This window comes from Capricornis sumatraensis, chromosome 2 (genome assembly GCF_032405125.1).
Source record: "Capricornis sumatraensis isolate serow.1 chromosome 2, serow.2, whole genome shotgun sequence".
Taxonomy (NCBI): domain Eukaryota; kingdom Metazoa; phylum Chordata; class Mammalia; order Artiodactyla; family Bovidae; genus Capricornis; species Capricornis sumatraensis.
In genome coordinates this window covers 102,222,326-102,239,180 of record NC_091070.1, presented here as the reverse complement: position 1 = coordinate 102,239,180, position 16,855 = coordinate 102,222,326, and the positions used below count along the sequence as shown (strand labels likewise).

The 16,855-nt window shown below is 36.8% G+C and overlaps 1 protein-coding gene and 1 pseudogene across 7 annotated transcripts in view; one reads left to right on the top strand and one right to left on the bottom strand.

Moving 5' to 3' along the window:
* DCAF6 (DDB1 and CUL4 associated factor 6) overlaps positions 1-16,855 on the top strand; it is a 183,305-nt gene that overhangs the window by 35,073 nt on the left and 131,377 nt on the right. For all 7 annotated transcript variants that reach the window (XM_068966657.1, XM_068966661.1, XM_068966660.1 and 4 more), the window contains exon 2: positions 3,368-3,429. In XM_068966657.1, coding sequence (XP_068822758.1) covers positions 3,368-3,429 — 62 coding nt within the window. The remainder of the gene's footprint in view (positions 1-3,367; positions 3,430-16,855) is intronic.
* LOC138073502 (myc target protein 1 pseudogene) lies at positions 11,961-14,951 on the bottom strand (annotated as a pseudogene).

Sequence of the window (16,855 nt, the reverse complement as noted above, 5' to 3'; positions counted from 1 at the left end):
AATGGCTGAACTAATGTACGTTCCTGCCAATGTTGTAGGAGGGCTCCCTTCAGGAGAGAACTAGTCTTAAGTGTCTCTAGTGGATCAGACATATCTATGAGTTATGCATATGCTGATTAATTTGCTTATGACAATAAGCATATGAAGTTGATGGTAATTTTCCCATCAAATATAAAATTTTTACAAATGTAGTACTAAGGCCCTGAGTTGTTAAGTTTTGCCCCATGTATGTGTATAACGATCCAAGTTAGATATTTAAGCCTAACATTTCTTGTCCCAAGTAACTCATGGTCTAATAACAGGGATAGGTACATGAATAAATAAGTTATGAAACAGTTTAGTAAGTTACAAAACCATTAAATATGAGCAGTATGCCTGTATTGCAATGAAAGATGTTCACCTTTTTGAGAGGAAACATGTTAAAGAGCAGAATAAGTATTATGATCCTATTATTTTACTCACTGATTCAGAAAACCTATGTTCAGTTTCTACTTTGTCTTAGGCACTGTTCTAGCGTTTAGGATACTTTGGTCAACAAAAGAGTGTTCCTTTTTTTTAAATGGAGCTTACAGTCTATCACGTAGAATAGAATGGAAAAGAGATGGAATTAAATGAGGCAACTTGGGCTACAGAAACACTTGAATAGAAAGCCACAATGGTAGGTACATTCATCCGTAATAAATGTGTAATAGCTGGGAGACAGTTCTCCATGTCTCCTTTGTATTTCTGTACATCTTTTGAGCAGAGGCAGTGGCTTGTTTGCTCTGGACTGTCTTTACAAGGATTTTTTTTTTTTAGGGAACAGCCTTGGGAGATAGAGCATTCAGTATCTCTCTGTGAAGCAGAAGGCAGATTTGTTTATTGTCCAAAATAATAAAGATAATGTCTTTTGGGCAAAGGTTAGGTAGATTTGCTTGATGTGAGATTTGGGTCCCCTCAGTTCAGAGTACTCCAGCTGTGATTCAGACCCATTGCGCGTGCAGTATCCCCCCGGCCCCTCTCTGCGTTGCCCTGTGGGAATTGGACAAGAGGAACCATTGATCCTGAAGCTCATTCTGCTGGAGTAGAATGGTTCTTCGCCTCTGACTGGAGTCTTGTGTCTCCTGCTAGCATCCCTAAGATGGTGGCAGGTAACTTGTTAGCTTACAGCTAGGCCAAAGTTCTTGATAATAGGTAATAATTTTATTTTTGTTTTAATTTGAGAGGACTCAGTTTTTTAACGTACAGTTCTTATTTTACCCTAGCTTTCAGCTTCTGTTTCTTGGTGTAGTGCATTTAATTATCAGAAGGGTTGAGGAGGTTTATCCTAGGTTGTTCTCAAAGCCCTTTTTATGGAACGTGAGGACAGCAGTCATTTTGACCTCCTCAGTCACACACAGAAATATCCTTCAGGAGCTGTCTTGTCTCGGTGCATGTCTTAGGGCACAGTTTTATGTACAGGTTCATATATAAGAGTTCTTGCTCAATTCACTCACTTCGTCTTCTATTCTCTCATGTTGCACTACCATTTCCTCTAGTTGGAAATGGCTAGAGCCATGTTTTCAAACCCAGATGTTTAGAAATTTGGAAAAAAGTTTTTAATACTTTTTTCTTAGCATTTTAATGAATTTTAGTTACCGTCATGTTAATTTGAATACTTTATTTCTGAACTCTTAATTTGCAGCTCATTAACATTACCACACATGATGACAGCCAAAAGAAAGATTTCTAAAAATTTTATCTGTTTACCACAGTTAGCATTTTTTAAGACATTTTGTGGGACAGATTTGGATAAGAGAAAACAGTAATAACCGAGAAGCAGCGAGCCAGTGGAAAGAGACAGTTACAAATCCAGTAAAAGTTAAAATTTTAATTTGCTACCAATTTGAAGAGACAGATCAGTACATTTGTCTATTTATGTAGACCGTATGATAGATCTGGGTTCATATAAGACCTGGGAAGATTCCCCTGGAGAAGGTAATGGCTACCTGTTCCAGTATTCTGGCCTAGAGAATTCTGTGGTCTGTATAGTCCATTGGGTCATAAAGAGTTGAACACGACTGAGCGACTTTCACTTCACTATTATAGTACGTAATGGATCTGATAGAAAATTAAACTTGGTAAAAAATAGAATGAATCATATCAGATATCCAGTGTAAAGGAAATGTTTTAAAACTGGCCGAAATAGACAATAGGGCAACTAAATACATGATAAAGTCAATGAGAAAAAGAAAAAAACAAAACAAAACTGAAAATCAGGTGTGGAAAGTTGATTATATATAAAGTATAACATAATTTGTGAAAATACTTTGCTGAATTTCTGCAGGTTGTTTTATTTTAATAAGTTTATTCTAATAAGAACCATACCCCCCTTTTCCCACCTTCCCCACACATAGAATTTTTAACCACATGTACATCCATTATATAGCCATCTTAACCAGTTATAGGCAAGGACAAAGAAAACAGTTTGGCTTCAAGATCTTGCTCTTCACACTGAACACAAGAAAACTGTAGTAGAGAAATCTGTCCCTTGTGATAGTATACAGAGAGCATAGTCAAATTTAATTTTGAAATTTCATCAGCCTGATTTCTTAGCTAATTACCACTCTTTGTCATATATTCAGCTTCTTTTCATTACAGCTTCTGAATAAACATGAAGCTTTCTTGGTCCATTTTTGGTGAAGATGATTCGTTCCTAAAGAAATATATTTCTGTTTTTCAAAGGAGTAACTTATTCTGCTTTTGAAGTATTATAACTGTTCTGCTCCTGATGGACAGTGAGGCTGATTTTATTTTTTTCCTGTCACATTTCATCACTGTGAAATGAAGTTTTAAGTATTTTAGCATTTCTGAAATTGAGATGTGTTTAAAAATAGGTGGCATCTTATAAAACACTGTTTGCCACCCACTTTAAAACTGAAAACTCTATTACCCCCCTCCAGTCTTCTTTATACCATTTTGTGTATTGTCACATATTGTATATTGTCTTTTGTTAAGCTAACTAGAGTCAGGGATCTTTTTTATTTTACTGTTGTATCCCTAGCTCCTATAACACCACCCGAAATGCAGTAAGCAGGTAGTATATTTGGTGAATGAATGAATGAAGGGAACATTTGAGTGTTTATTGTGGTTCCAGATAATGTGCTAAGCCCTTTCTCTCCTTGAGTCACTTAATTCTTAACAGTAACCACATGAGGTAGGCAGGTACTCTAATAAGGAAACTAGGGCTAAGGAGGGGTTAAATTTGCCCAGTGTCACTCAGCCTATAAATGGAGGAGTTAAAATTAGAGCTTGAATCTACCTCAGGTCAGTTGCTAGGCTCTTAACAGTGTTACACTTTTCTAAGCATTAAATTGTTTGATTTATTTAGTTCTTTCTTTTTAAACAGGAAGAAGAGACTTTATCCAAAGATTAAAACTTGAAGCAACCTTGAATGTGCATGATGGCTGTGTAAGTAATAGTTAATTCTCAACTGTGGAGAACTGTAATACTAAGTATTCAGATTTTTGAGGAAATGCCCCAATGCTTCCAGAAGAGACTGGACTAACTGTAATTAAAATGGGAGAATTGTTTTACATTGAAACATATTTTGAATTTAGGAAAATATATGGGAGTTTTTTTTGAAGAATGATGATCAAAAGGCTTTCATCTCTTTCACTTTTGGTGCTGCTTTTGTGAGGGGTCACTAGTGGTCTTCATGTCTCCAAATCTATTAGTCACTTCTCAGAAACTTTTTAAGTATTTCTTTATTTGGCTGTACTGGATCTTAGTTGCAGCACGTGAGCCTTGCTGCTCTGTGGCGTATGGGATCTTAGTTCCCCACCAGGGATTGAACCCACATCTCCCTCATTGCAAGGCAGACCACCAACCACTGGACTTCTAGGAAAGTTCCAAATTTTCCAGAAACTTTTAGACATTCATTGAATACATTTTCTTTTTTGAAATACTTTTCTCTTTGTTTCTGGTAACACCACACTCTCTTGGTTTTCTTTCTCTCTCAATGACCTCCTGCATCTTCTCCGTCTTCTTCCCCGACTTCTCTACTTCTCCACCTTCAAATGTTAGATATACCAACACTCTATCTTGGCTTCTCCCACCCTCCCACTTTTCTAAGTGATTCTGTTCAGTCCCATGGCTAGAACACATAACTTCTAATTTTCTACTTCTTCCCAGAGCTCAATTTATGTATAAAATTCTGTACTAAACATTCCCAGTTGCATGTCTAATAGCACCCTGAAATTGATAAGATAAAAATAAAAGTCTTTAAAAATTTTTGTTATGAAAACTTGAATCCTGTTTCTTATATACTCAGCACTTGGATTTAGCAGTTAAGATTTTGGCACATTTTCCAGTTCATGTTTTTTCCTTGCTGAATTGTTTTAAAGCAAATCTCAGATATAGCATTTCACTTTTATATGTAACCTAACAATAATGGGCATTTTTCTTTCTTTTTTTTTAAGCAGCTTCAGACACCTGAAATTTATTAGCTAATGTTCTGTAGATCTGAATCCATGAAAATTGTTGCTACTCTGGTTCCATTGGTGCTATACAGTTATCATAACAGGATCTCCATTTCATTGCTGGTTGTTGATGGGTCATTCATTCTCATGTGCTAGAGTAATGGACATTTCTCCTATGTAATCAAAATGGCATTATATAAGTTAATGTATGTATATTTTTGATATCATCTAATACACAGTCCAAAATAAAAATTTTCCCATTGTTTAAAAATATATTTTTTTAATAGCTGTTTGTTCAAAAGAGGATCCAGGTGACATCCATACTTTGATGGCTGTACCTCTTAATCTCTGTTAATGTAGAAGAGTCTTTCCCTTTTTTGTCCCTGCCATTGGCTTGTTTTAGCAACTGAGTCAAATTTCCTAAACATTGGCCCTCATTCTGAATAGTGGCTTATTTCCTTGTGATGTCATTTACCTTCTTTCTGTATCCTTTGTGTTGGGCTTCCCTGGTGGCACAGTGGTAAAGTGGTAAAGAATACTCCTGCTAATGCAGGCAGCGTGGGTTCCATCCCTGATCCGGGAGGGTCCTACATGCTGCAGAGCAGCTAAGCTTGTGCACCGTGACTACTAAGCTATAATTTTTTTTTTCTGTCTTTGATTGTGGAATAATGTATAAATACAGTTTAGAAATGTATTATTTATTTTAAAACTTAAAACCATTCTTAAGGGGAATGAATCAAAATGATATATGCTTATGGCAAACTGATGGGAGAAAAAGTGGAAACAGTGTCAGATTTCTTTTTCTTGGTCTCCAGAATCACTGTGGACGGTGACTAAAGCCACAAAATTAAAAGACACTTGCTTCTTGGAAGAAGAGCTATGACAGACCTAGACAGCATAGTAAATTAAAAAGCAGAGACATAACATTGCCAGCAAAGGTCCATCTAGTCAAAGCTTTGTTTTTTCCAGATATGAGAGTTGGACTTACAGAGAAAGCTTAGTGCTGAAGAATTGATGCTTTTGAACTGTGGTGTTGGAGAAGACTCTTGTGAATCCCTTGGACTGCAAGGAGATCCAATCAGTCAATCTTAAAGGAAATCAGTCCTGAATATTCACTTGAAGGACTGATGCTGAAGTGCCAATACTTTGGCCACCTGATGCGAAGAACTGAGTCATTGGAAAAGACCCCGATGCTGGGAAAGATTGAAGACAGGAAGAGAAGTAGATGACAGAGGATGAGATAGTTGGATGGCATCACTGACTTGATGGACGTGAGTTTGAGCAAGCTCTGGGAGTTGGTGATGGACAGGGAAGCCTGGCGTGCTGCAGTCCATGGGCTCGCAAAGAGTCGGCCACAACTGAGTGACTGAACTGAACTTCTCATGGTATAAAAATAAAGTATATATGGCTCCCACTTCTGTTTCTGTCTTCATTTCTTTCTGCTCGCTGAAGCATATAACCACTTGTTTTAGTTTCATGGATATCCTTTTACTCTATTTTTTTCCCGCCTTTATTGTGATATACTTTACATATATCATTATATAAATTTAATGTGTAAAATAGAATAATTTGATATGTATATGTATTTCAAAATGATTACTGCAATAAGCTTAGTCATCACATTTATCATGTCACATAATTGGCATTTTGTTGTTGTGATGATTGTGAGAACATTTAATATATACTCTCTCAGTATCTTTCAAGTATATAGCACAGTAATGTTAACTGTAACCAACATGCTGTAGATTAGATTCCAGAACTTACTCATCTTATAACTGAACGTTTATATTTTTCTGAACATCTCATTTCCTCCATCTTCCAACCTCTGCTACCAGTCTTCTCTGTTTCTGTTAGTGGAACATTTTTAGAGTCCACATATAAGTGATCTTACAAAGTATTTGTCATTCTCTATCTTGCCTTCAGTGTTCATTTTTGTGTTGCAAATGTCAGGATTTCCTTCGTTTTTATGGCTAATATTCCATTGTGTGTGTGTGTATGTATGTTTATCATATTTTCTTTATGCATTAATCCATTGACAAACACCTATATTGGTGTTTTTCTTTCTGATTTACTTCTGTGTTAACTTTCTGATTTTCTGTATTTATACAGAAAATACTTTCTGTATTTTCTTTCTGATTTACTCTGTATAATAGGCTCCAGTTTCATCCACCTCATTAGAACTGATTCAAATGCATTCTCTTTAATAGCTGAGTAATATTCCATTGTGTATATGTACCACAGCTTTCTTATCCATTCATCTGTCAATGGGCATATAGGTTGCTTCCATGTCCTGGCTATTGTAAATAGTGCTGCGATGAACACTGGGGTACGCCGTGTCTCTTTCAATTCTGGTTTTCTTGGTGTGTAGGCCCAGCAGTGGGATTGCTGGGTCAATGGCAGTTCTATTTCCAGTTTTTTAAGGAATCTCCACACTGTTCTCCTTAGTGGCTGTACTAGTTTGCATTCCCACCAACAGTGTAAGAGGGTTGGTTCCCTTTTCTCCGCACCCTCTCTAGCGTTTATTGCTTGTAGACTTTTGGATAGCAGCCATTCTGACCTGCGTGAGATGGTACCTCATTGTGGTTGTGATTTGCATTTCTCTGATAATGAGTGATGTTGAGCATCTTTTCATGTGTTTGTTAGCCATCTGTATGTCTTCTTTGGAGAAATGTCTGTTTAGTTCTTTGGCCCATATTTTGATTGGGTCGTTTATTTTTCTGGACTTGAGCTACAGGAGCTGCTTGTATATTTTTGAGATTAGTTGTTTGTCAGTTGCTTCATTTGCTATTATTTTCTCCCATTCTGAAGGCTGTCTTTTCACCTTGCTTATAGTTTCCTTTGTTATGCAAAAGCTTTTAATTTTAATTAGGTCCGATTTGTTTATTTTTGCTTTTATTTCCAGTATTCTGGGAGGTGGGTCATAGAGGATTCTGCTGTGATTTATGTCACAGAGTGTTTTGCCTATGTTTTCCTCTGGGAGTTTTATAGTTTCTGGTCTTATGTTTAGATCTTTAATCCATTTTGAGTTTATTTTTGTGTATGGTGGTATGGTGTTAGAAAGTGTTCTAGTTTCATTCTTTTACAAGTGGTTGACCAGTTTTCCCAGTGTCATTTGTTAAAGAGATTGTCTTTTCTCCATTGTATATTCTTGCCTCCTTTGTTGAAGATAAGGTGTCCATAGGTGCATGGATTTATATCTGGGCTTTCTGTTTTGTTCCATTGATCTATATTTCTGTCTTTGTGCCAGTACCATACTATCTCGATGACTGTGGCTTTGTAGTAGAGACTGAAGTCAGGCAGGTTGATTCCTCCAGGTCCATTCTTCTGTTTCAAGATTGTTTTGGCTGTTCGAGGTTTTTTGTATTTCTATACAAATTGTGAAATTATTTGTTCTAGTTCTGTGAAAAATACCGTTGGTAGCTTGATAGGGATTGCATTGAATATAGATTGCTTTGGGTAGTATACTCATTTTCACTATATTGATTCTTCTGATCCATGAACATGGTATATTTCTCCATCTATTAGTGTCCTCTTTGATCTCTTTCACCAGTGTTTTATAGTTTTCTATATATAGGTCTTTTGTTCTACGTAGATGTATTCCTAATTATTTTATTCTTTTCTTGCAATGGTGAATGGAATTGTTTCCTTAATTTCTGTTTCTGTTTTCTCATTGTTAGTGTATAGGAATGCATGGGATTTCTGTGTGTTAATTTTATATCCTGCAACTTTACTATATTCATTGATTAGCTCTAGTAATTTTCTGGTGGAGTCTTTAGGGTTTTCTGTGTAGAGGATCATATCATCTGCAGACAGTGAGAATTTTACTTTGTTCCAATCTGGATCCTTTTTATTTCTTTTTCTGCTCTGATTGCTGTGGCCAAACCTTACAAAACTATGTTGAATAGTAGTGGTGAGAGTGGGCACCCTTGTCTTGTTGCTGATGTTAGGGGAAATGCTTTCAGTTTTTCATCCTTGAGGATAATGTCTGCTGTAAGATAGTATTTTCATTTCCTTCAGATATGTACCTGAGAGTGGGATTGCTGGATTATACGATAGTTCTGGTTAAAAGTTTTTGGGGAATCTCCATACTGTTTCCTGTAGTTGACTGTATCAGTTTTCCTTACCACAAATGGTGCACAAGGGTTCCCTTTTCTCCATGCCTTTATCAGTACTTATCTCATATTTTTGGTGATAGTCCTTCTAAACAATGGCAGTCCACTCCAGCACTCTTGCCTAGAAAATCCCATGGACAGAGGAGCCTGATAATCTACAGTCCACAGGGTCGCAAAGAGTCGGACATGATTGAGCAACTTCATTTCACTTCATTCTAAACAGTGTGAGAAAATATTTCATTGTGCTTTATTTATTTATTTATTTTTGGTCCATTTTGCACATCTTCCGGGTTGAACTGATGCCACAGCATTGAAAGCACCAAGTCCTAACCATGGGACCACAAGGGACCTCCCTTATTGTGGTTTTGATTTGCATTTTTCTGATGATTCGTGGTGCTGAACACCTTTTTGTGTCCTTTTTGGCCATTTGTATATTTTCTTTGGAAAAATGTTTATTCAGGGCCTTTGCCCATTTTTTAATTGGATTACTTGTTTTTTTTTTTTTTTGCTATTTAGTTAGATGAGCTCCTTATATATTTTTAATGTTAATCCCTTATCAAATAGAAGGTTTGCATATATTTTTCTCCTCTTCTGTAAGTTGCTTCTTAATGTTGTTGGTTGCTTCTGTTGCTATTCAGAGCTTTAAGTTTGATGCAATTATCAGTTGTTGATTTTTGCTTTTGTTTTTGTCCTGTCCAAAAATACCTTTGCCAAGATCAAGGTCAAGAGCTTTTCACATTTCCCCCCTAGGAATTTTATTGCCTTCAGATCTTAAACATAAGTCCTTAATCCATTTCATGGTAATTTTCTTTGGCATGTGAACATCCAGTTTTCCCAGCACCATTTAGTGAAGAGACTGTTCTTTCCCCATTGGGTAGTCTTTGCTCCTTTGTTGTAAATTAATTTACTGTATATGCATGGGTTATTTTCTGGGCTCTTCTGTTTCATTGGTCTATGTGTCTGTTCGTAAGACAATACCATAATGTTTTGATTAAACAATTTTGTAATATAGCCTGAGATCAAGACATTTGATGCCTGCAGCCTTATTTTAATTTTTTAAGATTGCTTTGGCTATTTGGAGTCTTTGGCGATTCCATACAAATTTTGGATTTCTTAGAATTCTATTTCTGTGAAAAAATGCCTTTGGCGTTTTGATGGGGATTGCCATGAATATGGCTGTTTGGCAGTATGGTATAATATTAACTATTTTCATACATGAGGAAACCTATCTTTCCGTTTGTTTGTGCCTTCAGTATTTCTCATCTTTGTGTCATATAAACACCAGATAGATCTTTCAGCTCCCTGATTAAATTTATTCCTAAATATATTCTGATGTTTTTGATGCTAATGGGCCATTTTCTTTGTTTCTTTTTCAGATAGTTCATTGTTTTATTGTATAGAAATGAAACTGTTCTTTGTTTATGTTATATCTTAAAGCTACTCAATTCACTTGTTAGCACTGACAAATTTTTGGTGGAGTCTTCAGAATATTCTGTATATAAGATGAGGTCATCTTCAATTGGAGAGAATTTTACTTTTCATTTCCAGTTTAGATGCCTTCTATTTCCTTTTCCTGTCCAATTATTACTCTGACTGGAACTTCCTGTACTGTGTTGAATAAAAGTGATGAAAACTGAACTTCCTTGTCTTGTTCTTGGTTGTAGAGGAAAAGCTTTCTTCAACTTCACCATTGAGTATGATGTTACCTGTGGACTTGTCATGTATGGCCTTTATTATGTTGAGGTATATTCCTTCTATACCTAGTTTGCTAAGAATTTTTATCTTGAAAGATGTTGAATTAGATGCTTTTTCTGCATCTTTTGAGACAATCATATGATTTTTACCTTTCATTCCATTAATGAGGTGTATTACAATTATTGATTTCTTTATATTGAATCATCCTTGCATCCAGGTGATAAGTCCCACATGATTATGGTGTATGATACTTTTAATGTGCTTTTGAATTTGATTTGCTAGTATTTTGTTGAGAATTTTTGCCTCTGTATTCATCAGAAATGTTGGCTTGTGGTTTTCTTATAGTATCCTTATCTGGCCTTGATGTGAGGGTAACCTTTCTGAGGCTTACCTCAGAAAATGAGTTTGGGAGTGTTCTCTTCTTTTCAGTTTTTTGGAAGAGTTTGAGAAGGATTGCTATTAATTCTTCTTTAAATGTGTGGAAAACATTTAAAACCTGTGAAGCTATCTGGCCAAAGGCTTTTCTGTTGTTGTTGGGAAGTTTTTAATTTAATCTCTTTACTCATTGTTTGTCTTTTCAGATTTCTCTTCTCATGATTCAGTCTTGGTCAGATATATGTTCCTCTGAATTTATTGGTGATTATGTAATTAGTTGCTGTATAATTTTCATATTAGTATCTTATATGTTTCAGTGGTTTCAGCTGTAACGTCTTTTCTTTCATCTATATTTTATAATCTTGTTAAGTCTAACCCAAAGTTTGTCAATTTTGTTAATCTTTTCAAAAAACCAACTCTTAGTTTCACTGATCTTTTTCTATTATTTTCCTGTTCTCTATTTTATTCATTTCTGCTCTGATTTTTTTATTTTGTTCATTTCTGCTCTTATCTTTTTTTTGAACCTGTTTCTTTGAGGTTTCCTGCATTGTCTCTTTACCACTTGCGCAACCTGGGAATCCCAGGGTAATTTGTAGGTAAGAGCAGGCTTACCTTTGCAGGAAACCTCAGAGAGGTTCAATTCCTGGGTCAGCAAGATCCCCTGGAGGAGGGCATGGCAGCCTGCTCCAGTGTTCTTGCCTGGAGACTACCATGAAGGAACCTGGTGGGCTATGGTCCATAGAGTCAGACACGACTGAAGTGACTTAGCACAGCCCATTTTAGGCTAAAATAAAAACTTTAGATAATTTGTGGTTAAAAAAAAAAGATCAGAGAAGAAATGAATAAAATAGAGAATAGAAAAATAAAAGATTAGTGAAACTAGTGGTTGGTTTTTTGAAAAGATTAACAAAATTTGGTAAAGAATCCACCTGCAATGTAGAACACCCCCGTTTAATTCCTGGGTCAGGAAAATCCCTTGGAGAAGGGATAGGCTACTCACTCCAGTATTCCTGGACTTCCCTGGTGGCTCAGCTGGTAAAGAATCTGCCTGCAATGCAGGAGACCTGGGTTTGATCGCTGGGTTGGGAAGATCCCCTAGAGAAAGGAATACCCACTCCAGTATTCTGTCCTGGAGAATTCCATGGACTTGTAGTCCTTGGAGTTACAGAGAGTTGGACATGACTAAGTGACTTTAGCTTTCACTTTATTTCATGTCCAACTAGTGTGTGCAAGTTTTAGCTTGGAAACTCATTACGCATTTAGGCTATATCCTCAAAATTCTGTTTAGCCTATTTGTGATTTCCTTTCAGTAAAAGGTAAGAAAGATAAGAAATCGTACTTAGGATTCCAGGAAAACCTTAATGATTGATTTAGGTGAGGGTGGTGTTGAAAGGCCAATCCGAAGACTATTATTGTACCGTTGGAAATCAGGATGGCCCAGACTGTGGAAAGTTTTGATGGTGAAGGAGATATTGGAAGAAGAGAGAGTCACCAGATGACTCAGTTTCCGTGGGAAGTGGTGGACTTTGTAGGAAAGGATGGAAAGTTGAGTTCCAAGGTTGATTTTCTTGGAAAGGAATCGGCTTGTTCCAATGAAGCTTGTGGCTGGAAACAGGCTCGCCAGGCTGAGGTTGCTTTGATGTTCACAGGCACCATGACGGTAAAATCCAGTTCAGTTGAGGCCATGGTATAAGAAGCCCTAGATCTCTGGCCTGAACTCTACTGTGAGATGAGGGTGTTGGCTCTTCTTTGTGACAAAGCTCAAAAAAATCCTCCGGTTACAAGTACAGTTGCCATGGATACCATGAAGGATATTATAGCATCCTCTGCTAGTGTTGGAGGGTCTCCTGTGGAGGCATGGGTCTACAGTGGCTCACAGAGGGGACGGGGTTACTGGCAACAGCAGCCCTCTCTGCTCTGATATTTATCATCTCTTTCCTTCTGCCAACTTTGGACTTTGTGTTTCTTTTCTAGTTCTTCAGTGTGTAAATTTAGGTGGTTTATTTGAGATCTTTTTTTTTCTAATGTAGGCATTGATTGCTGTGAACTTCCTGCTTAGAACTACTTTTGCTGCATCCCATATGTTTTATTTCTATTTTCACTTGTATCAAGATATTTTTGATTCTTTTCTTTCTTTGATGATCTGGTTGTCCAGGAATGTGTTATTTAACTTCCACATGTTGGTCAAATTTTCAGTTTTCTTCCTATTGATTTCTATTTTCATAGCACTGTGGTCAGAAAAGATACTTGGTATGATTTATTCTTTGAAATTTGCTAATACGTGTTCTTTGATCTAATATGATTTATCTTGGAGAATGTTCTGTGTGCACTTAAGAAGGATGTTCTGTTGCCGTTGGATCGAATATTCTCTCTATATGTATTAGATTCATTTGATCTAAATATGTCAAGTCTAATGTTTCCTTGTTGACTTTCTGTCAGTATGATTTATCCATTGTTTATGTGGTATGTTGAAGTTTGCTACTATTACACTGTTGTAGCTTTCTTCCTTCAAACCTGATGCATTCATTGTTTTAAAAATTTTAGACATTCTAGTAGATACTAGAGGCAGACATCCTGGAGTGTGAAGTCAAGTGCATCGTAGGAAGCATTACTATGAACAAAGCTAGAGGAGGTGATGGATTTCTAGCTGAGCTATTTAAAATCCTAAAAGATAATGCTGTTAAAGTGTTACATTCAATATGCCAGCAAACTTGGAAAACTCAACAATGGCCACAGAACTGGAAAAGATCAGTTTTCATTCCAATCCCAAAGAAAGGCAATGCCAAAGAATGTTCAAACTACTGTACAGTTGCACTCAGATCACATACTAGCAAGGTAGTGCTCAAATCCTTCAATTAGGCTTCAACAGTAGTATATAAACCGAGAACTTCCACATGTAAAACCTGGTTTTAGAAAATGCAGAGAAACCAGAGATCAAATTGCCAAAGTCCACTGGATCTCATAGAAGAAGCAAGGGAATTCCAAAACACATCTACATTTGTTTCATTGACTGCACTAAAGCCTTTGACTATGTGAATCACAACAAACTGGAAAATTCTTAAAGAGATGAGAATATCAGACCACTTTATCTGCCTCCTGAGAAACTTATATTCAGGACAAGAAACAACAATTAGGACCAGACATGAATAAGGAACTGGTTCCAGATTGGGAAAGGAGTACGTCAAGGCTGTATATTGTCACCCTGCTTACTCAACTTATACGCAGAGTACATCATGCAAAATGTCGGGTTGGCAGACTCACAAGCTGGAATCAAAATTGCCGGGAGAAATATGAACAACCTCAGATATGCAGATGATGCCACTCTAATGGCAGAAAGCAAAGAGGAATAAAGAGCCTGTTGATGGTGATGAAAGAAGAGTGAAAAAGTGGGCTTTAAGCTCAATAGTCCTATCACTTCATGGCAAATAGATGGGAAAAAAAAGGAAGTAGTGAGACTATTTTCTTGGGCTCCAAAGTCACTATGGATGGTGACTGCAGCTATGAAATTAAAAGGCACTTGCTCCTTGGAAGAAAAGCTATCCCAAACCTAGATACTATATTAAAAAGCAGAGACATCACCTTGCTGGCAAAGGACTGTGTAATCAAAGCTATGTTTTTTCAGTAGTCATACATGGATGTGAGAGTAGGACCCTAAAGAAAGCTGAATGCTGAAGAATTGAATGCTGAGTGCTTTCAAATTGTGGTGCTAGAGAAGACTTGGGAGTTCCTTGGACAGCACGGAGATCTGAAACCAGTCAATTGTAATGGACATCAACTCAGAATATTCATTGAAAGGACTGATGCTGAAGCTGAAGCTTCAATACTTTGGCCACCTGATGCAAAGAGCCAACTGGTTGGAAAAGACTGATGCTGGGAAAGATTGAAGGCAAGGGGAGAAGGGAGTAACAGAGGCTGAGATGGCTGAATGGCATCACCAACTCAAAGAATGTAAGTTTGAGCAAACTCTGGGAGATAGTGAAGGACAGGGAAGCCTGGTGTGCTGCAGTTCATGGGGTTGCAAGGAGTTGGACACGACTTAGTGACTGAACAACAAGTAGATATCAAAATGTGTTTTTTTTTTGTTTTTTTTTTATTTTGATGTAGACCGTTTTAAAAAATCTTCATTCAATTTGTTATAATATTGCTTCTGTTTTATGTTTTGATGTTTTGGCTGTGAGGCATGTAGAATCTTAGCTTTCCGACCAGGGATCAAACCCATGCCTCCTGCATTGGAAGGCAAAATCTTAATCACTGGATTGCCAGGCCAAGTCCCTAAAATGTGGTTTTAATCCCTCATGTTGTCTGTTTTTACATATGGTCGTCCCTCCATGTCCGCAAGTTTCTCGTTTATGGCTACTGAGGGTTGACTGAAATGTTCCATTTTGTGTAAGGGACTTGAACATCCACAGATTTATATTTGTTAGGTTCTCCTGGAACTCATCCTCATGGTTACCAAGGGAGTATTGTGTTCATCTGTGTCCATCAAACTTCCTAAATGTTAGTCCATTCCCCTTTTTTATGATTCTCTCAGTTCAGTCGCTCAGTCATGTCCGACTCTTTGTGACCCTATGAACTGTAGCAGGCTAGGCGTCCCTGTCCATCACCAACTCCCGGAGCCCATGTCCATTGAGTCAGTGATGCCATCCAACCATCTCATCCTCTGTCATCCCCTTCTCCCACTTTCAATCTTTCCCAGCATCAGGGTCTTTTCAAATGAGTCAGCTCTTTGCATCAGGTGGCCAGAGTACTGGAGTTTCAGCTTCATCATCAGTCCTGCCAATGAATATTCAGGACTGATTTCTTTAGGATGGACTGGTTGGATCTCCTTGCAGTCCGAGGGACTCTCAAGAGTCTTCTCCAACACTGTAGTTCAGAAGCATCAATTCTTCAGTGCCCAGCTTTCTTTATACTCCAACTCTCATATCCATACATGACTACTGGAAAAACCATCGCCTTGACTAGATGGATCTTTGTTGGCAAAGTAACGTCTCTACTTTTTAATATGCCGTCTAGGTTGGTCATAACTTTTCTCCTAAGGAGTAAGTGTCTTTTAATTTCATGGCTACAATCACCATCTGCAGTGATTTTGGAGCCCCCCAAAATAAAGTCTGCCACTGTTTCCACTGTTTCTCCATCTATTTGCCATATAGTGATGGGACCAGATGCCATGGTCTTTGTTTTCCAAATGTTGAGCTTTAAGCCAACTTTATTATTCTACATAAACAGTCATGTCATCTGAGACATTTTATTTCTTTTCTGTCTGATTTCCTTTTATTTCTTTTTCTTATCTTATTGTACTCTAAAATTCTAGACAGTGTTGAACAGAAGTGGTGAGAGAGCCAACTTCCTTTTCTTATTCTAATCGTAGAGGGAAAGCATCCAGGCTTTCATTATTTAGTATGATTTTTTTAAAATAAATATTCATTGTCAGATTGAAGAAAGTTCCTTTCAATTTTGCTGAGAGCTCTTATTGTGAACTGTTACTTGGTTATTTTTCAAATGTCTATTTTGCACTTATTGCAGTGATCATATGATTTTCTGTTTCTGTTTGTTAATATCATGGATTGTATTGATTTGAGTGTCAAACTGTTTTTGCATTTCAGAAATAAATCTCCTTGAGTCGTGATGTATTATCTGTTTTCTTACACTGATTTATTCAGTTTGCTAAAATTGTTTTAGAATTTTTGTGTGTACATTAAGGATATCGATCCATCATCTTGTGCCAGTGAGTTTGGAAGTGTACTATTCTCTTTAATTTTCTGAAAGAGTTGGTACAAAATTTTCATTATTTGAAATAAATATTCAGCAGATTTCACCAGTAGAGCAGTCTGGGCCTGGAGTTTTCTTTGGTGAAAATTCTAACTACAGTTTAAGAAAAATGGAAAACGTCTTGAGTAAATTTTGTTTAGTATTTATATTTCAAGGCTTTTGTTAGCTCTCTCTATCATTGAATTTATTGTATAAAGTTGTTCACAGTATTATATTACATGCTCAAGTAGTCATAATGATGTTGTGTGTTAACTGCTCTCATTTTTGATATTGATAATAAGTTCCTCCACCCTTTCTTTTTCTTGATTAATCCGATTAGAGGTGCATTAATTTTATTTGTTTTTTCAAAGCACCAGTTTCTGGTTTTATCAGTTTTCTGTGTTTTCCTGTTTTCTTTTTCATTGATTTCTGCTCTTATATTCATTATTTCCAGCTGTCTTTTGACTTTTGATTTCATTGGTCTCC